This window comes from Enhydra lutris, unplaced genomic scaffold, assembly GCF_002288905.1.
Source record: "Enhydra lutris kenyoni isolate GAN:26980312 unplaced genomic scaffold, ASM228890v2 scaffoldscaffold12, whole genome shotgun sequence".
NCBI lineage: Eukaryota > Metazoa > Chordata > Mammalia > Carnivora > Mustelidae > Enhydra > Enhydra lutris.
The window spans coordinates 46,884,305-46,906,056 of record NW_019154096.1 but is presented as its reverse complement, the minus strand read 5'-3'; the positions used below and the strand labels follow the sequence as shown (position 1 = coordinate 46,906,056).

The window sequence follows — 21,752 nt, the reverse complement described above, 5'->3', positions numbered from 1 at the left end:
CCGATCCAGTCTGCCCTCTCCGAAGCAATAGTGTGGACTAGGAGACATAGAGGGACCCTGTTTAAGGAATCCTTGGATCCAGATCTTAGGTTACATCCTGCAGGGTATTTGCACAACTGACGGGAAGCTAAGAATTCTTTAAATGTAATCTAGATCCTTTTGGATGAACAGAAAAGACTCAGGACCCGTGCGTGTGGCTTAATATCCTTAAATAATAATTTTTTCTCACGCACACTCTTTTGTTAGTCACTTTCTATAATCTCATTATACTATACATTGTATAATATCATAGGGAACATAGGATATTCCTATAATACAGTATAATAATATTACACTGTAGGATAACCTTTCCCCTAAATACTGAATCTTTTCCTCTCTCCCACAGGGTCTGTGATTTCAGAGTGGGTATCCCACTATACAGAATAAAGAAAAGGATGAGTTAAGCAGAGAGATGTTATTAATAGAAACCTTACTTTTTTATACCTACCATTTGCCCAGCCAGAAACCACTTCATGGGTTAGCCTTGCAAACTGTGATATCTGTGGAAAGATGAATACGGTTGCGTATACTTGTAGCAGGAATACTTGTCTCTACTACACAGATAAGATTTAGGTTCTAGGGAAGCAGCTGCCCTCAGCTGCCCAGACTCTGTTACACAGTCCGTGCTTGAATTAGAAAGAGATTTTCTCCCTCTGAAGGACCCTTAGATACAGGCCGTTGTAGTCATTAAACCATCCGGGTAATTCATGTGAACATGATAAAATAAGATACATGCCCTTATCTTATGTAATGTGATATTACACTTGTTGTATAATGTGTGTGTAATTGATTCATTCACTTTTTAGAGGTTTTATTTTTTTTTTAATTTTTAAATTTTTTTCAAAGATTTTATTTATTCATTTGACAGAGAGGCAGTGAAAGAGGGAAACAAGCAGAGGGAGTGGGAGAGGGAGAAGCAGGCTTCCCACCAAGCAGGGAGCCCGATGGGGGACTCAATCCCAGGACCCTGGGATCGTGACCTGAGCCAAAGGCAGACGCTTAACCAGCTGAACCAGCCAGGCACCCCGATTCACTCATTTTATGGCAACTGTGTCGAGTGGCTATAGGCAAATCCCTTGACCTCTATGTACAAACCTTAGTTTCCATAGCTGGAATGACTTGTCCGATTCATGTTTCTCAGTGGGTGGGTAGAGGGCCATCTGTATCAGAATCAGTTGCGATATATACTTGAGTAAATGCAGATTCCTGTTCTCCACTCCTGCCTTTATTAAATCCAAAGCTTGGAGAGGAGAGGAGAGCTGGGGTTTCCAGGTGATTCTTAATGTACAGTAGAGCTTAAGGCCCACGGGACAGGACTATTTCTGAGGTCTAGGGAGTTTTCCAGCTCCACCTGCTTGTTGTTGAAGTGAGGGTATATATTCCCGGATAGAGGCCTTCACCTGTTCTTTCACACAGGGACCGTCTTACTAAAAATGATGTCGTTGGAACAACATACCTACACCTCTCTAGGATTGCTGCCTCTGGTGGGGAAGTGGAAGGTAAGTCACTCAGCAGAGCTGAGACAAGACAGGGTGCAGAATTTCTGAAGCAGAATGAACTGGAGTAGCCACTTGGCAATGGACTTCGTTTCTTAAAAGCCAAAGGTGATGAGCCTAGTGAACTGTTTTGGTGATGACCAGAACAGTTAATTAGTAGTCGATAATTGAGGCAACTAACAGTTTGAAGACCTTGTTTTCTTGCTCCCATCCAAAAACAATTCCCAGTAGCTTTTTTATAAATTTTTGAGTGTCAATGCAGAGAGCTAGCACCCTATTTTTTAGAGAGGCATTGACCCCAGTCCACCCAAATGTAAAATAATACTTCCTTCTCCACTGACTTCTTCAGCAGGAACAAGGATGTCAGGTAGCAATGAACCATATAATCTCCACTTTGCTAACAAGCATGGATAACGAATGCAGTTTTCTTTTCATTGTTCTCCATCCTGAGAACTATTTGCTTATACCTGGCATTAGGATTCTGTGCATATATCAGAAATTATAATAGGAAATGAAGGAGAAAAATGAAGACGGTAAGAGGAAAACAAATGTAATGTTAACATATCAATAATCTCAACAGCTGATTTTTTGTTATCAAAACAAAACTACCAAAATTCTTGTAATTGCCAACATAGTAAACATATTGAGTAAATTATGTGAGAGAATCTAAGAGAAAATATTGTCTTGAGAAACTTGGGTTTCCTCTCATCCTCATTTTGTTTAAGAGGGAACTTTATAGGTTCTTAAAATATATATTAATCCAAGCAATATATAGCATGAATAAGAACCTGGAAGATATTAGAGATATGGAAAAAATAGAGATTTCCTCTCTCAAGAAGAAAAAAAAAAGATATGGTTCAAATATAAATATAGTCACATGTAGCCATTATTTTAGCCAAATGTTAAAAGCTAAGAAAGATCCCATCTGTACATCCTCTGCTGAGTTGCGAAGAGGACCATATGACTGGAGCTGTAACAAAAGAAATGTAATCACAACTCTTTCCTCTCCAGAGACATTATTTGTATGGTAGCTATACTGTTAGCACTACTAATTGTTTTTTTATTTCTTTCTTTTACCCTAAAGACAAAGCTCTGAACAGAATATTAATGTTATTGCCCATTTTGATGTAAAAATACAGAAGACAGAGATTAGAAGTGGAGGAAGGAAGGGGAGGGGAGGAAGGGTAGACCTGCTGGCAGCCTCTTCTTTATCAAGTAAGGAATCCAGACAGAAAGGCTAGTTTAAATCATAATGGTAACCAATAGAGCACTTAAAAAATCATACCAAAACTATGTGTGTGGGGAGAGTCAAAATGAGTTAAATCTGTTTATCATTGGCAAGAAGTCATTCAATAATTATTTGGAGGTAATTATTCAAGACGTATTTATAGAAGCATTTTTCTTAGTGATATGGCAGGAACATCCAAAAGCACTAAAAACCAGAAATTGCTACATGCAGGCTTCAGCCTTGTCTCTGAGGCCTTCTGTCTCCTTGCAGGTCCTGCAGACTGTCTGGTAAAGCGCTCAAAATAACAAAAGGCAGCAGGCATTCCCCCCCAACCCCCCAAAAAGAAACAAATAATGTATCTAAACTATAAGCCCTTACCTGGGAAGCCTCAGACTAAATTAACTTGGGTTTTCTGGCCTTGGTCCCAATTAAGTCAGACACAAGACAAGTGCATCTTTTATAAAAAACACGAAATGTTGGTGACTTCACCAGGCCTCTTTTGGTGGCGAGGAGCTCACCCTTCCCATAGGGCTAGAGAGATTTGAGTTATTTAATGTGTGGAGATTCTGCCAGTTGTCCCAAAGGTTTGAGCCATTTTGCATTTCACTGATGAGTTTTATATCAATTACAGAAGAGTCATGTCACTTGGGTCTGAATTTGGGGTTTTCCTGGTGTTGCTAAACCACTCACCTACGCTGGATTTAATTAACTTGTTGGATGTCTCTGTTATAATGCCCATGTTTCTCTTGTTGTTTAACCAGTCATATTTTTACTATATAGATTTATCATCTTCGGGATCTGGGGCTGCATCGTATACAGGTTTATGCTTTGTGATTTTGCTATCTTCTAGATTTTCCTATTCAGTGTTGTCTTACTAAAAACGTGTCAATTGATTGTCTTTAAACTTTCTTTTTTTGACATTTTGCAGTCTCAAAAATAGTTTTGCTAGAGTATTAATTTCTGTACTTGTGCCGTGTGCTTGCCCTGCATGTGGCTGAGCTTAACACAAACGCGCTCATCAGGCTTTGCTATCATCTCACGTTTTCACCTAGATGCACACCAGCCTATTTGGTGTCACTGTGAATAATCGTTTGTGAGCAAGAACCTCGTCTGCCATTGTTGTTTATGTTCAGTACGTAGAGATGTGGGGCACTAAATCAGTTGTTCAAAATGTGTGCAGTAAATGCTCCTCACTTTGAACATGGATCTCTGGTTGGAAGATGTTGAACGATTGTACCGCGAAGGTCTTCATCTTCCAAATTGGGGGGATCATGACGTCTTTTGGTTTGTACAGCACTGGCCATTCTTTGCAAGTTTGCTCAGTGGTCTCACCTTTGACCATCACAACTCCTATAATTATGGTTCCTCAAATACGTGAGAACTCTTAGGTTTACAGAAGTTTGTAAACGTGGTAATTCCTGCCATGCTAATTACCCAGGATCATGGTGAGAGGGAAAAGAGATACTGGAAATGAGAAAGTTTTGCACATTTAAAGCATTATTGTCTGCCTTTGTGTTATTGGCATGATGCCCCATTCATATTCATTTAAAAAAAAATCCATCTTATTATCTCATCATCAGACTTTATATGAACATTCCATAGTCCTGAGGTTTATAACAAACTCGGCAGATTTGGTAACACTTCATTCCTTCATGCATTTGTTCAGCCAATAAAGAATATTTATGTGGTAGCTCCCCGTGGTAGAACCAGTCCTCAGTGTTTAGGGAATCAAAATAAAATACGTTTGAATCCTTCCCTACCCACCAAGGGAATTTATAATGTTGTCCAAAATAAGCAGCTATGTTGAAGTTCAAAACTTAAAATATAAAGTGATACCTTACAGAAATTGAAAATGCAAAGAGGTCTCAGAGAGGTGAACAAAGTGAGGAAAATATTGTTTGAATAGTGAGTCAGAGGAAAAGGGTGATGGCCAGGCTAAGGAATTTTTGTTTGTTGGAAGTTTGATGTGACAGTTGTGCGTAAAGTGGGTTAGGAAAGTTCGGGGGCAGGAAGAGACTTAGCTTGTCAGACTCCCGGCTTTCTCAGGAGACAGTTCTGAGGTGTGAGCACATCGAAGGAAGGCTCTCCATGTTACTACATAACCAACAAGTCACAGGGTTTAAAATCCCTGAAAAGTGAGTTGCTTGGACAAAATGAATTAAGCGATTGATATCATAACAACATGCGGGAGATCGTTATTGACAACGTGTGTCTCCATCCCTGGAAATTCTTAATGAAAAGCAAATACTCATGACAAACAACGTAAGTCATCACCCATGTGAACTGGCTGGGGGTGGGGTGGGGCTCCACCAGAGGGGTGGGTGATGTACTGGAAGGCACCCTTGTTTGAACTGTGAAACTCAAGATCTGGGCTTAAATCTGTCATCTTGAGGGACCTTTGACAAATCATGTCACTTCAGTGGGCTTCAGTTTGCCCGTCCATAATGTGGCAGGACTGTGGTGCAAGAGTTTTAATGTCCATTCTTTCTTGAACATTCTGTGATTCAACTTCTGGAAGTGACTGCCTTTTCTCACTGTGGATCTCTGCTTTAGTCTTCTACTTTAGTTCCTCACAACAGATATTCTAGCACAAGGAAAGAAATCTAAACCCTACTTATTAATAAAAAATTAGTCAACTTTGTCATGTTCCATGTGGCAGAGTAGATAAAACCAAACTAATTCGTATGTCCAGATACAATAGTCATTTATTTCATCCTGCTCATTTGGTAACGTGGTAGCACAATCCAGAGAAATCTCTGTTGGAAAAATTCTTGGTCCCTATTTGGGTTTCACAAGAAATTAGCAGACACAGGCATGAAATATGGCCCCCTAGGGTGTTAACAAATCTCACTCCTAGGCTGTCAGTTATCATTTTCCTACATCTTAATTTAATTTTTTCTTTTCTCTTGCTTTCTTCACTGAGATTGCCGTTCATCTAATTCCTGTGGAGGTTCATGGTTCCTACCTCATCTTTTTTTTTTTTTTTTTTTTAAATTTACTTGACAGAGATCACAAGAAGGCAGAGGAAGGGAAGTAGGCTCCCTGCTGAGCAGAGAGCCCGATGCTGAGCTTGATGCTGAGCTCGATCCCAGGACCCTGGAATCATGACCTGAGCCAAAGGCAGAAGCTTTAACCCACTGAGCCACCCAGGTGCCCCGGTTCTTACCTCATCTTAAAAGAACCGAAGCCCGGGACACCTGGGTGGCTCAGTGGGTTAAGCCTCTGCCTTCAGCTCAGGTCATGATCCCAGGGTCCTGGGATCGAGCCCCACATCAGGCTCTCTGCTCAGCGGGGAGCCTGCTTCCTCCTCTCTCTCTGCCTGCCTCTCTGCCTACTTGTGACCTCTGTCTGTCAAATAAATAAATAAAATCTTAAAGAACCCAAGCCCATTGACACATGTAGAAGTGCCTCAAATTAAAAAAAAAAAAAAGTGTACTTAAATACAGTTTCATCAACTGTTCGTTAATGGGCCTTCCATTCACCTGTCATTCCACATTTACCTTTCTCCCTTACATTTAAGCATAGAGTTGGAAAGGGCCATAGAGGTGAGGTAGTTAATTTCTCATCCATAGCGGAATTGTCTTGATGATAATCCTGAAAGTCTTGGCCTCAACATTTCCTCTGTCCCCAGTGCGATCTGTCCCATTGTTTGACACATCTAATTCATAGAAAGATCTTCCTTATATTGAGTGAAACAAAGAATGCCTCCTCATAGCACCCATCAGTGGTCCTTAGCTTTGCTTTTGGAAACAAGTTCATCCTGCTTCCATATGGGGGCATTCAGGTGGTTGGAGGCAGCCCTTACATTTCCCTGACTTCACTCACCATCTCCCTTTGACTCCACTATTTCTTTACTTTGCCCTCAGTTCCCCTCATTACACTGGGGAGCAGTCTTGCTAAGTAAGACAAAGTAGCAGAAATGTGGAGCATATTGGGTGCTCATCAGAGAATGTTATGAATGGGAACTTTATGTTGCTTATAAATATCATATGTCATAGCCATAGGCAAACAGTTCATTGTTATTTATGAAAAATTTAAATGTATTTTTAATAGCATATGCCTTATTTATACTAGCTACCTTAGACTAAGTGGCATTTTTGGGGAACAAACAGAGTTAACCTGTTATACATCAGTTAAGTGACTTCCCCAAACAGTATGATCTTTTATACCAATTACCAATGACCCATTTAATACAATGCCACTTATAAACTTGCAAAAAATGTGAAGATGAACTTGTAAGCCTTACTATTCTTTCATTTGAATAGCAGTATTTTTCTATAATAATAAGTTTACCTGAACTACCCCAAAAATGTTTTTTATTTAATGTTTTATAGCAATAAGAAAAGGGAAATATGGCAAGTCTCACAAGTGCTTATAATTTGTGCTAATACAACTAACTCACAAATTAGAGGAAAATATTCTCACTCAGCTAACTAATAACTAATATTTATTTCAATAGATTGAGTGTTTAAAAACCCCGAGTCTAATAATGATGTTATCCCTCAGTGAATACAGGAGAAACAGAAGTGGGCTTTGTTCCAACATTTGGACCGTGTTACCTGAACCTTTATGGAAGCCCCAGAGAGTACACGGGATTCCCAGACCCCTATGATGAGCTAAATAACGGAAAGGTGAGTTTCTCAATTAAGGTTTGTTATTAATGAACACTGATTAATGTGATTCTTTCTTATAATGGTTATAATTAAGTCTCCTATCTAGAGGACTCATACATACACATACACAAATAGACCTGATACGCGACTGATCAGGGGTCAAAGGACAGATGTCCCACGTTCCTCAAATCTTTGAATGCGAGGTTAGGAGAAGATCCTGGAGACCATCTAATTTGGCAATGACAAATGCACAGCATGGCCATTCTCCTGGGCCCGCACTTAGGGCAGATTCCCGTGATCAGTGCTGGCTCTTTCCTACAAAGCAAATGTGTTGCCTCAGAATTCTGTTCACTACTGTGTTCTAGGAACGTACCACATGATTGGAGGTGACATGCCTGAAGAAACCATTCACCATGCCAGATCCAATCCAACATCTTCATTTTATAGATGAGGATACAGAGGCCCAGAGATGGGAAATGCTCTTTCCAGCACATTAGAAGTAATGTCTTGGAGTCCGCACTGAAGGCCCAAGAAAGGGACTGTGGTAGAGAGAAAACACTGAGGGGGCAGGGCTAAAGAACTGGCTGTGGAGGTGAAAGCCTTCCCTTCCTCTCCAGAAAGTTCTATTGCCAGCACTGCTAGGTATGGAGGAAGTATCCGCTCTTCATCCTCATGCTCAGCCACACCCAGAACATCTTCCTCTTTCATTTCCTGGCTACTCTGAGACTTGCCCTGGCTGCCAACATGGCAGCCTTTCCTTCCTGAAAAGAGGAGAGAAGGAACCAAGTTGACGCGGATAAACTCAGAGACACTCTACTAAAGTAGGGTGAGGGGGACTTTGAGTACCTTCCACTCCCATCCCCGGCCTCCTGAAACCCCTTCAGGATTCAGAGCATGGCTTGAAAGCCTCTGACCTCAGTCATGGCTAAGATCCCTTTCAGCCCTGGCTCCCCTGGCTCTCTTTGGGATCCTTCCTCAAGTCACTGACTTTTCTTTCAGATACCAAAGACCTGAATCCAACTGAGAGAGCTACTGACTGACTGATTTTGGACGTTAGGGCCATGGGAAGGAAACACAGTTGTAGCTGGCTGAGTCTGACTAGAGAAGGAGTTCTTTTTGCTGGTGTTCACACCTAGAGGAATAATCCTGTGTTGTTGCCTTTCAGGGGGAAGGAGTTGCCTACAGAGGCAGAATCTTGGTTGAATTAAGCACTTTTCTTGAAAAGACACCACCAGACAAAAAGTTGGAGCCCATATCAAATGATGACCTGCTGGTTGTGGAGGTAATTGTTGGATTGTGGATGATGCTTAAAATGGAAAAGGGTATGTTAGAGGATTGGTGGCCCGTGGGGACCTCCAGGAACTGAAGGGTCAGCTGTGACAGAGTTAGAGACATGAGTCATAACAAGGACTTCTTGATCTATTTGATGCCCTCTTGATCTATCTAAAGTGGCCCCATGGGGGTGATGAGACTTGCTTCATCTTTTGTGCAGTTAATACCCTACCAAAATCTGGCAAGAGTGATGATACCCCAAAACTGAATGGCCTGTTTACCAATTGGGATTGTGTGTTCGTGGGGAGATGGCCATAAGAACCAACCCAAATGGCTTAGGTGCCACTGCTAATAATTACCACTTTCAGAAGGAGGCATATCTCAAGATCCCAGCACGTGAGGGAGTGTTTATATTAATGCCCACGTTACAACAGCTCAGAGCCCCAGTCTTCCGTAAAGACAGGAAGTCTTCCAAATCCATCTTCCCAACCATTTCTTCTTCTTGTTCTTCTTCTTTTTTAATCATCTCTTTCCCCTCTGGGGAAACAACTTTTGCGTAACACCCATGATCCATACGGTAGATCTGTAGAGAGCTACAGATGTATTTTTTTTCCTAGTTACTTTGTCAGTGTTATTAACTCAAGGCAATAAATATCAAAAGAATATTATCATGAAATTGTTAAATGCCCCATTTTTCCTGGTCTATTAATTGATATCTACAGTACAGATTTGTTAACATATGGGATAGATAGGTCAGTATTAAATTAGCCCTGTCTCTGTTGCTCATGAAATGATTTCCAGCACATCGTATACCATTATTATGGGTTTTAAAAATAAATTATGCTAGTTTTTTATATTTTTATTTTTTAATTTCAAGAAACAATTAACACATAGCACTGTATAAGTTGAAGGTGCCCAGTGTGTTGATGTGGTATATTTATATACTAGCAATATGATTACCACTGGTTGTGTTAGTCAACACGTCCATCACATCACATAATTGTAATTTCTTTCCATGGTGGGAACTTTCCAGATATAGTCTCTGAGCAACTTTGAAGTATGTAATACAGTATCACTGACTATAATCACTGTGCTCTGCATTAGATCTCCAGAATTTATTTCTCTTCTAACTGCAAGTTTATACACATTGACCAACATCTTCCAACTCTCCCAACCCCTGGTAACCACCCTTCTACTCTGTTTTTATGAATTTGGCTTTTTCAGATTCCACATATACATGATATCACAGAGTATTTGTCTTTGTCTTTCTGACTTATTTCACTTAGCATAATCCCCTCAGCGTCCATCCGTGTTGTCACAAGTGACAAAATTTCCTTTTTCATGGCTAAATAATACTCCATTTTATGTATGTGTACCACATCTTCCCCCATCTATTTCTGAGAATCCCAGGTTGATGCTTACCTGTTCCAGAAATTTGAATTTTTGGTCAGAGCAGCCGGCTCACTGGGACCCCTCTGCCCAAGGCCACTCCTTGCTAGATCCCACCCCCCCCCACACACACCCAATGAACTTCTTCCGGCTGCTTCTCTCCCCTTTCCTTCCATTCCAAGCACGGGATAGACCCTTCTCTTATTTCCCTACATTACATCGGAAACGAAACTGCAACTTTAGAAAAGCTTTTACCTCCAGTCTGGGACAAGAGTAGGGATACACAGTGAAATGAAAAACTTTAAGAAGCTGCTAAAGGTGCCTCATCTCAAAGCCTCTGGGCTCACACCAGCTCTCTGGGTCTCTCACAGTTGGGCTCCCTGTCTCTCTTCAACCTGCTTCCTTGCAGCAGGACTCAGCTCCCCATCGATCCCTACCCCCAGCACCACCATGTACACATGGCCACCTCAGTGTCCATGTCCAATTGCCAAGAGTTCCCAACCAAGCAAGGCTTTCTCCTTCCTTCTAATAGTCTCTTATCTGCCTGTTATGAGATTTGTGCCTTTCAGGATGAATGACCCAGAGAATATCCTCTCCCTTTAGAGGAAACTCTCCCTCCCTATTCCCTACCCCCTCCCCTGCCTCCACCACCCCAGAGCACTGTGGCCTTGTTCATTGACTCCCAAGAAGACAATATTAGAAGGTTAGAGTCCAAAGCAGTATATTCTGGATTTTCTAGTCCTGGCATGTTTAGAACATTGGTAGTCCATTCATGAGCCACACAGATTTTAATGCAGTGCCTTTGTCTTCCCCTGAAAGAGAAGATTGTGCCACACATCCTTTCATAGGCTACCTCTGTCTGCAACCCTCAGGCTCAGGAAGGAACTTACACAACCATCAGCAAGCCACGGGGCATCAGTCTATCTTCACACAGAGAAAATAATGCTGCTCCCCTTACATGAGCACAGATTAGAACATAGTCCTGGCCAAAACATATGCTTCACACTTCATGTTACCAAATAGGACAGTTGAATTTAGGTTATTTAAGTTGTGAAAGAACCCTGGTAAGTATTCGTTTTATATTATAGTCAAAGGTCTACCCAAGCAGTTTTCCTAAAGCAAAGCTTTCTGCCTTGAATGTGAATTCATCTCTCTACTTCTAGAATCGGAAACTGCCTAGAATTTTTAAGACCTAGTTTTCCCAGTTTTTATTAATTTACCTTATAAAAAATTTAGGGAAGATTTTTATTTTGTTAGCCTCCCAAACAAGTGGCTATAAAGGACAGGTTATTACATTAACTCTTGGGAGAGAAGTCTTTGAGAAATTATCAAGTCTCTCTCCATCACTCTACTCCTTATCCCTCTACGTATCCCCACTGATGTACAGACACATAAGTAATACCATTTGTGACTTAAAATATCAATGGTGCTACAGTGCCATTCTTAGAGTTAACTAATGATTTTGACTACTCTCGAGTTATCCCAAAGTTGCTGATGTGTAGTCAGGAATGATTTTGCTGAGGCAAGGATTTGCATCAGCTGTGCAGAAAGGCACGAACTGGTGAGTGCACCTAGCCAACCACCCAGCACATCCCTGAGATTGAGTCTAGGTGCTTCTCTATTCCTGACACTGGTGTGCAACTCTTACTTAGGTCTGAAGGAGTCCGTCCTCACCCCCCACATGTTTTCAGTTACTTTGTTACATTCCATGGAGGTAATGATAAAATACTGTGATGCTCTTGAATTTTAGGGCTTGCTCTGATCTCAGGAACATCATCCTTGCAAATGATAAATCTGCCATAGCACATAGCAAAAGGGGACCATTGAAGACCTTGAGTTCTGGACTTACCCTGACTTTTCAAATCTTACTTCTAGAGAATCAGTCATAAATCAGGAAGTGTCTGTAGATGAAGTGTATGCTGCCAGGATCATGCAATGTAAACTTATTTTCTTTTGGCTTTTTACTCATTTTACTCATTAAAAAAGACACAGAGCCAAAAGCAGCAGGTTCCCCCAGTCAGTAGGGTTCTGGTCAGAGTCTTTCTCTCCACCCCACAGTTGATGATGATCAACTTGGAAGCCCAGGAATTGTAACAGATCTTAAAAACAAATCTAGGAAATGGGGGTGGGGGGATAAAAGAGAGGGTGGGAGGTAAAATGGAGCAGCTTACATGCCATTTACTGTGAGGATCATGACAGAAAATGGCTAGAAACCACCCAAAAGCCTCTGTGGAGACAGCTGGTATGGCATGGGTGGTTCTGGACTTGAGTCATTACAGATCAGCTCTTGAGGATGACAGCTGGACCTTGGGCTTGGGCAGAAATGCTGTCATGGGTTCTTGGCAAATACAGTGTCTCTTTTGCTATGTTCTGTCAGCAGAACACAATTTAAGTCCATGATCCTTCTTTTTATTTTAAGCACTCATAATGGAGGTGGGAGAGGAAGGAGGGGTAGGGAGAGGCTCAACAAAGTATGGCAACTAGAATGCAAAACCCAATTAGTTTTTTTACTCCAAATGATTCAACACACATAAACAAAGAAGCATAGGTCATAAATTTAGTAAAAATAAAAGCAAAAAAAAAAAAAAACCTCAAAACCCAAACCAAAAACAAAAAGTCAACAATATATAGTGTCCACAGTATATGTCAATCATGTAAGAGAACAGCTTTTTAAAAACTGAAATAGAAAGCAATTTTCTTTGATCCAAATAATTAAACCCAGACAGAAAAATGGCTTATGTCATAAATTTAATAAAAGCAGAAATGAAATCTCTACACCAAAACCCCAGTAACATTAAAAAAACAGGAGAGGACCTAAGATTCTGAAGACTTAGCCACAGTTCAGGGGACCAGGAGCCTCGTAAGAGGGTGAGATGAGCAGATTTGCATGAGTGCTAGGAGGAGTAATGAAAGCCGTCAGCCTAGAAGGTTGATCCTGACCCTTTCCCCATTTTCAAAAATCCCATGTTCTGGGTCATACGCAAGTAATGAAACTTCTGGTAACATTGAAGAGGGCAACTTCCTTGCTGTAAGATAATAGTACTAGTATTTGCTCTTTGGCCATGGTTCCTGACACTGAGCTCCTAAATCTCTTGGGATTTCCTGGGTAGTAGGAGAGTCTTTTGTTCTAATGAGGTGACTCATGGGCTTCTAGATTGAGGCTACTCTTGAGAAAGACCAAGCCGTGATTCAAAGCTTGGAACTTTCTGCTCCATCTCCCATTTTCAGGAGGGGGGCTAGAAGTTGAGCTAATGATTGATCATACTTATGTGATGAAGCCTCCGTAGAAATCCCCAAACTACAGGATTCAGAGAGCTTCTGGGTTGGTGAGTGTTGGGAGGTGTTGGGAGAGTGTTGTGCCCAAGACCTCTTGTCCCTTCCACATACCTTGCCCAACACAGCTCTTCCATCTGGACATCCATCTGTAACCTTTATCATATCCTCTTATGATGAACTAGTAAACAATAAACAAACTGTTTCCCTGAGTTCTGTGAGCTGCTCTAGCCAGGTAATCAAACCCGAGGAGAAAGTCATGGGAACCTCCACCTTATAGCCAACAGCTCAGAACCAGGACTTTCGACTGGCATCTAAAGTAGGGGAGGGGCAGTCTTGTGGGACTGAGTCCTTAATATGTCCTCAGGTAGATAGTGTCAGGACTGAGTTAAATTGTTGGACACCCAGCTGATGTTGCAGAATTGCTTGGTGTGGGAAAATCCCCCACACGTCTGTATAGTGTTGAGAGTGTGGTAGTCCTCTGATGGTAAAGGAGGAACACGGAGAGAGAGTGGTTGCCAAAGAGCCCCGAGCTGTGCCACCTCCTGTTGCCCCAGTCAAGAGATCCTTTGAGAGATGTAGCCGGGCTCAACCTGTCACTTCCCTAAGGGATCAGGCAAGTAAAAGATCAAGTGTTGCAATCCCATCCCTATTCAGACACCTGCTGGCTTCTGGAACCTCAGCCTGGCCCCTGAAGGACCCTATTGTTTTGTCTCTACCATCTGGAATCTGTTCCTAGACCAGATTCTTCTACTCCTCTACTCCTTCTCAGTCTTTTCATGTGGGACCTAACATACTGCAGGAGCATTTTATGAACATGCAGTCTGTCTGCTATTCAGTTAGAGCCTCCTTGAGTTCTCCCATCAGTCTGGCCTACATAACTGCTCAATAGATCTTGCTTGAAGTAGAACATTCTCTTCTTCCACCAGCTCCACCAGTGGCCAGCCATCTTTGGTAAACAGACCAAAGATGGCAAATTAGGCAGTTTTCTTTGGCACAGTCTTCCTTGTCACTGACCCTGAATGTCACATGCCTAGTGTCCCACAACCACTTTTAAGAGCTGTTGACTTGTTACCCCTTCTCAGTATTCTGCTTGACAAAAATAACCCCCTTCCCCAAATTTACTCCTGAAACTCTACCCTATACCACCTCCATCTACAACACGCACTGGTCTTTGATGATTAGAAAGAGAGCTCCAAGGCCCTACAGAGTCAGAGAAACATCCATCAGTGTTCAATAGATCATAATTTACATTTTTTAACTTGCCCTGTTATGAGCAGTTTTGCCCCAAGTCTACTCAGGGAACAAAAGTTGAGGCTCCAGACTTCTCTGAACTATGTTGGTTGTTCCTTCTTCTCTCCACCTCTTTGAGCCCGGAAGGCACAGAGGAAATGGGAAAGGGCTGGGGGAGGGCAGGAATTCTCAGCTGCAACAGTCCAGAGCCTGGCTTTGGGGCGGGTGAGCCTACTTTGGATGGCCTGCCCCTTGTGGAGCTGGAGCTGCTCCATCTCGAGTGGTGGCTCCCAGTGTGTGCTGGATCTGTTGGGAGGCGTGGTGATGGCCAGAACCCAGATTACGGTCTTAGAGCTCAAACTCACCAGGGGGAGGGTCCTACCAGGGCTTCTGCAGGTGACAGCAAGCTGTGCTCAGGAAGATCCAGGGCGATCTAATGGAATCATGGCCATGTGGAGGTGTGCAAGGCAGAGCCAGCCCAGCCAGAGGTAGCATCCCCACCCCTTCCAGAGCCTCCCCAGGCACCAACCGCCTCTCTTCTTGGCAGCCCCGGCATTAGCAGATAGCTCCAGCTTCAATGCTCATCACCGTTCCTGGGCCCGGACTTGGGCCCCAGTTATGTTTCATATTTTTGCTCTTCCGCTTCTCTTCTTTCATCCCAGTTGGTTTACAAAGAAGTTGTGCTGTATCTCCAAGTTCTTGACTAATACAAATGACTTCCTACTTTCTAATATTCACACGGTTTCAACCAAACCCAGACTTCCCATAGCAGTACTGAACCATGGACAGTTCTGGAGGATTAAGCTTACTACTTAGTGGGTAGTGAAGGGGACTCCTGACAAATGACAAAAGTCTCTGAAACCCGTTCTATCAGAATGACAGTGGACTAATGAAGGGAAGTTTTTGAGTTCAGAGTGCTAGGCAGAGTCTCTGGGATGTGGGGTGCAGCTCTAAGTATATTTGAAAGCCTCTCAGGTAATTCAATATGCAGCTAAGGTTTCAAACCAATGTTTTGGAAAGACTTTCAAAAAAGATTGAGACTCCGAGGGATTTCTGATGAAATCCTAGTGGAGGTTTCCATTATACCATGTCAAAAATTCCTTTAACCAAAACAGAGATTTTGTAATAGCGGAATGTCCTGGGGTTCTTCAAGACAGCAAACTACAGTCAGTGTCAGATGTTTTTAAAACAGTCCCCAAGAAGTTAAAAATAGAATTACCATGTGATCCAGAAATCCACTGCTGTGTATATACACAAAAGAATTGAAGGCAGGGACCCAAATGGATATTTGTACAACCATGCTCATAGCAGCATTATTCACAATAACCGAAAGGTAGAAGCAGTCCATTGATAGCTGTCCATCAACAGATGAATGGATAAACAAATGTAATATATACACACTGCTGAATTTATTACAAAAGGACACCATTAGAAGTGACTCTTGTGCCTTGGCAGCCTATACAGGCAAACCAGAACATAAGCCTATAAATGCCTCAAGGTTAAGAAATCAAACTGAGTCCCGCATTGGGCTCCCTGACCAGCGGAGAGTCTGCTTCTCCCTCTCGCTCTAACCTCCCACCCCCTCCCTGGCCCCTGCTTGTGCACGTGCGTGTACTCTCTCTCTCTCTCTCTCTCTCAAATAAATAAAATCTTAAAAAAAAAAAAATCAAAACCAAAGGGCAAGAAATAGCAATGAACCCACTAGGGTTTCCCAAATAATGCAACCACTTAAGCTCTAGCCAATCAAATAATTTCCTTGTTTTCCTTCCACATTTATTCTATAAAAGTCTTTTCCTCTGGCTCTTGCAGGTGGAGCACTCTTAATTGCTTCTGCTTTGTCACTGCCCAGTCAAATATATGTTTGCTCAAATAAAATATTAAAAATTTTAATATACTTCCATTTGTCTTTCGGCAATGCAGTGCAGAATTAGTAGGTCTTAAAGAGGAAGGGAACTCTGAGACAGGCTGCGATGGGACTAAATCCTGAGGACATTACACTGAGTATGCCAGTCACTCAAGGACACGTATTGTTTGATTCCACTTACGTGAGATATCCAGAGTAGTCAAACTCCTAGAAACAGAAAATAGGTGGGAATGGGGAGTTGGGGTTTAATGGGTACAGGATTTCAATTTTGTAGGCTAGAATGACTTCTGTGGATGGATGGTGGTGATGGTTGCACAACAATGGGAATGTCCCCGACGCCACCAACTGGACACATGGTTTAGTTGGTGAATTTTATGTTCTGTGTATTTTACCACAATTTAAGAAGTTTTTGAAACTGTTGTCTAAGTACTTCTATAAATGAAAGAACACACTTTTTTAAAATTAACATATAATGTATTATTTGCCCCAGGGGCACAGGTCGAGAATCATCAGGCTTACACAATTCACAGCACTCACCATAGCACATACCCTCCCCAATGTCCATAACCCAGCCACCCTATCCCTACCCTTCCAACCCCCCAGTAACCCTCAGTTTGTTTCATGAGATTAAGGGTTTCTTACAGTTTTTCTCTCTCCCCGGCCCCATCTTGTTTCATTTTTCCCTCCCTTCTCCCCACAACCCCCTGCCCTGCCTCTCAAATTCCTCATATCAGAGAGATCATACGATAGTTGTCTTTCTCTGATTGACTTATTTCACTGAGCATAATACCCTCTAGTTCCATCCACGTTGTTGTAAAGGGCAAGATTTCTTTTGATGGCTACATAGTATTCCATTGTGTGTGTGTGTGTGTGTGTGTGTGTGTGTGTGTGTGTGTGTGTGTGACCTCTTCTTTATCCATTCATCTGTTGATGGACATCTAGGTTCTTTCCATAGTTTGGCTATTGTGGACATTGCTGCTGTAAACATTCAGGTGCACGTGCCCCTTCAGATCACTACATTTGTATCTTTAGGGTAAATACCCAGTATTGCAATTGCTGGGTCATAGGCTCTATTTTCAACTTTCTGAGGAACCTCCATACTATTTTCCAGAGTGACTGCACCAGCTTGCATTCCCACCAACAGTGTAGGAGGGTTCCCTTTTCTCCACACCCTTGCCAACATCTGTTGTTTCCTGACTTGTTAATTTTAGCCATTCCGACTGGTGTGAGGTGGTATCTCACTGTGGTTTTGACTTGTATTTCCCTGATGCCGAGTGATGTTGAGCACTTTTTCATGTGTCTGTTGGCCATCTGGATGTCTTCTTTGCTGAAATGTCTGTTCATGTCTTCTGCCCATTTCTTGATTGGGTTATTTGTTCTTTGGGTGTTGAGTTTGATAAGTTCTTTGTGGATTTTGGTTACTAGCCCTTTATCTGATATGTCATTTGCAAATATCTTCTCCCATTCTGCCAGTTGTCTTTTGGTTTTGTTGCCTGTTTCCTTTGCTGTGCAAAGCTTTTGATCTTGATGAAGCCCCAGTAGTTCATTTTTGCCCTTGCTTCCCTTGCCTTTGGTGATGTTTCTAGGAAGAAGTTGTTGTGGCTAGGGTTGAAGAGGTTGCTGGCTGTGTTCTCGTTAAGGATTTCGATGGATTCCTATCTCACATTTAGGTCTTTCATCCATTTTGAGTCTATTTTTGTGTGTGGTGTAAGGAAACAGTCCAGTTTCATTCTCCTGCATGTGGCTGTCCAGTTTTCCCAATACCATTTGTTGAAGAGACTGTCTTTTTTCCATTGGAGATTTGAAAGAACACATTTTTATCCAGGACAGAAGACCTACTCATGATTGTGATTCATTTAATAGAAGAATGAAGGCCATGGTATGAATGAATAACAAAGGGAAATCAGTTAATAAATATCCTACCAGGATCAAGTAATTTTTATTAGCTTCCTAGAGGTGAAAAGTGTCATTACTTTGCCACTTAGATTATGGTACACTAATTGGTAGCAAGGTAGGAATGCAAAAAAGCAAATCAACAACAGCAAGGGTCATCATATGCCAAAGTTTGATAGCAGTGTGGCCTCCAGATCTCACATGGAAGGACTGCAGATCTGGGAGTTCCTTCTCTAGGATCTTTCAAACTAAACTTGCTATGGTGAGAATTTGTCAAACAATTTGATTATTATCTCTCATGGGTCTCCACAAGTTCTCTAGTGAAGTATGTAGCCAATGTGGTCCCACCATAATAACCACTGTAGTCTCAACCCCAAGCTGGGCAAGCATCTACAGAGACTGGCTGCCAACAGGGACCTGGAAAGGCTCTAGATGTGGACAATATTAAGGGACAGAATGCCTAGGACATAATGAAGTACAGCAATTTAAACCATTGCATGGCTCTGTTTGACTAAAGAAGGCAAGGTACCCAATGATCAGTGGGGACATGATCCACAAAGAAGGAGAGATGCCATCTGAGCAAGGAGGTGGATTCAAGAGACTTTATGTGCCTAAATGTAGGAAGGCCAGAAGGGCTCATGATCATGTCTGCTAGGCTGAAGGTTTCTCAGTGTGGTCATTGTTGTCCCTCTGTTCAGCTCCTTCACACACACTAACACTCAGTCAGCCAGCAATTAAAAAAAAAAAAGAGAGAGAGAGAGAGAGATGGGGCGCCCAGGTGGCTCAGTGGGTTAAGCCTCTGCCTTCGGCTCAGGTCATGATCCCAGAGTCTTGGGATTGAGCCCCGCATCAGGCTCTTTGCTCAGCGGGGAGCCTGCTTCCCCCCATCTCTCTGCCTGCTTGTGATTTCTCTCTCTGTCAAATAAAATCTTTAAAAAAAAAAGAGAGAAAAAAAAACACTTGATTTCTATTTCAGAAAACAGATAAATAAGTTCAACTAAATTCACTTGTTTTTAAAATCTTACATTAAAAATCTTTCTTGTTAAAAAAAATCATTGTTTTTGATTAGAAAATTAATACTTAAATAATTCAGACAATTAAAAAGGTAGAAAGTAAGGTTAGCCAGAACCTCTCTACCTTCCCCAGTGTAACTGTTAACAGTTTTATTCCTATTCTTCCAGACTTCCTTCATGCATATGCCAATATTAAACTATATATTCAGTGGGTTCGCCTAAAAATGCCTTTTTTCCATGTTTGCACATATGGATCTACCTCTATTTTTATTAATTTTATTCCACTATACGAATGTAACATAGTTTATTTAACCAGTGACTTATTGATAGACATTTGTATCATTCTCATTTTTTTCTCCATTTCAGTCAACACTGCAGCAAACATCCTGGCACTTTTATCTTTGCCCACTCGAATGAGTCCAAGAGAAAATGCTAGATCTAAGAACGTTTTCTACTGGCATTTAATTCAACACAAATTATTAGGTTTAAAATTACACCTCCTAGAAACCTACATGTAAATAAGAGTAAAACAAGTTTCACTGAGCCTCACATCTGCTTGTACTTTATAGAAATACCAGCGAAGGCGGAAGTATAGCCTGTCTGCCGTGTTCCATTCAGCCACCATGTTGCAAGATGTTGGCGAGGCCATTCAGTTTGAAGTCAGCATTGGGAACTATGGCAACAAGTTTGACACGACTTGTAAGCCTTTGGCATCAACCACTCAATACAGCCGTGCCGTATTTGATGGTAAGAGTCACTCTAACCATCTCTCCTTCCTTGCTTTGTGGCAAGAAAAGGTTGAATGGGGAAGAGAGGTGTCTGGAGTTAAGCACCTTCAAGACTGGTCAAACCCAAGAAGTCATAGGCCCTTTGCCAGGGTCTGAACCCTAGTTCCCCCTCCCATGTCCAACTTTCACACTGGCTCTGCTTTGTAAAATCATGAGATGGCAACTTGCTGAACTCTGAGCTCCCCTAAATCAGCTCCTGCTCCGCCCAGCTCCACCCAACCAAGCCATAAACTACTCTTAGATTGAGTAGTTGAAGTGGACAGGAGCCAGTGGACTGGCTCAGGCCCTGGAAAATCTAGCTTCTGGTCTTCATTCTGTGACTCCCCAGCATTGTGACCTTAGCCATATCACTTAATTGTAAACTTCAGTTTCAGCCACTTCTCTAGAGTTGCTGTGAGGATTGAATCGCTGTATTTGAACAAAGGTGGATGAGAAACAGCCCCCGCTTTTAAGTTTACATTCTAGTGTGTAAAATAAGTCATAATAGAAAGTAGAGTATGAGAATGCTCTAGCAAAGGTTTCAACAAATGGTTTAAGAGTATACAGAAAGGAGAGAGAAATGCTGACCCAATGTTCCAACAGTATTGCCATAGTTTTTAACTAAATTCTGTACAAACAGTGTTAAAATATCAAATGTGCTAGAAAATGTTGGCTGATAATTCTTAACCATCATAAGGCTCTCAGTAATACCAAACCCCATGTATCCAGCTAAGGCTTTAGCAAAGAGAAAAAAACTTTTTTTTTTTTGCCCCAATTCCAACAAAAATATTTACTTAGAATAGCACTTTTCAGGTGCAGACACCTACAATCTAACCCCCTATGCTGTGTATTTTCTGCTGCCATGTTGTGGAATCATCAGTGATATTCAGACATATGATCCTGAACCACTACAAGATCCTAAAATTGTTGTATTCAGTTTACTAGGGTATTTTAGAGAGATTTCCAAAACAACTATCCCTCAGTTCCTTCAAATAAAACTTAAAACCCAGATCACCCCAAACCATTCCGGGTACAGATTGATCAGTAGCCCAGTTTGCATAAATGCATTGTTTAAGTGTCCAGTGTTCATCAACTCTCAATGTTCTACACCAGGGAACTACTATTATTATCTGCCTTGGGCCCACACAAAGCCAGTTGTTACCCTGACTTCTTACTGGGAGGACATTAGTCATCGCCTGGATGCGGTAAACATTCTCCTAGCCATGGCAGAACGGTTGGTAAGTTTATCTTTCCTACATTTCCTTTCCACCAAACAGTAAATTATGTGTTAGTTTTAGGCTAGATCCCTCTAACACAAGACCTCAGGATACAATGATAAGATAAATGTTCTTTTGTACAGTTGAGGTAGGTGTTCTAAGGCTGGTACAGAGGTTCGGTGGTAATGAGGACCCAAACTCCTTCCCCGTTGTTGCTCTCCCATCACTAAGGAGTTGTCATCGTCTGCACAGTTGAGGTGGCTTACCGCTACACCTGCCCTCCAGCCTGAGGGAAGGGAATGGGGAAGTAGAGGACACAGGCCTTTCCCTTGAAGGGAAAGACCCAGAAGTCACATACTTGACTTCTGCTCATTCTCTGTTGGCCAGAATCCAGTCACACAGCCACATCCTTCTTTGGATGGGTTGAGTTACTACTGCTTGGGTTAGCAGATGAC

At 41.9% G+C, this 21,752-nt stretch overlaps 1 protein-coding gene across 2 annotated transcripts in view; it reads left to right on the top strand.

Moving 5' to 3' along the window:
* The window catches only part of LOC111145054 (myoferlin), a 166,002-nt gene that overhangs the window by 83,708 nt on the left and 60,542 nt on the right, over nucleotides 1–21,752 (top strand). The window contains exons 16-21 of one of the 2 annotated variants that reach the window (XM_022499666.1): nucleotides 1,456–1,538; nucleotides 3,544–3,582; nucleotides 7,270–7,394; nucleotides 8,542–8,658; nucleotides 19,883–20,060; nucleotides 21,194–21,318. In XM_022499666.1, coding sequence (XP_022355374.1) covers nucleotides 1,456–1,538; nucleotides 3,544–3,582; nucleotides 7,270–7,394; nucleotides 8,542–8,658; nucleotides 19,883–20,060; nucleotides 21,194–21,318 — 667 coding nt within the window. The remainder of the gene's footprint in view (nucleotides 1–1,455; nucleotides 1,539–3,543; nucleotides 3,583–7,269; nucleotides 7,395–8,541; nucleotides 8,659–19,882; nucleotides 20,061–21,193; nucleotides 21,319–21,752) is intronic. The other variant, XM_022499667.1, reaches the window with a different exon arrangement.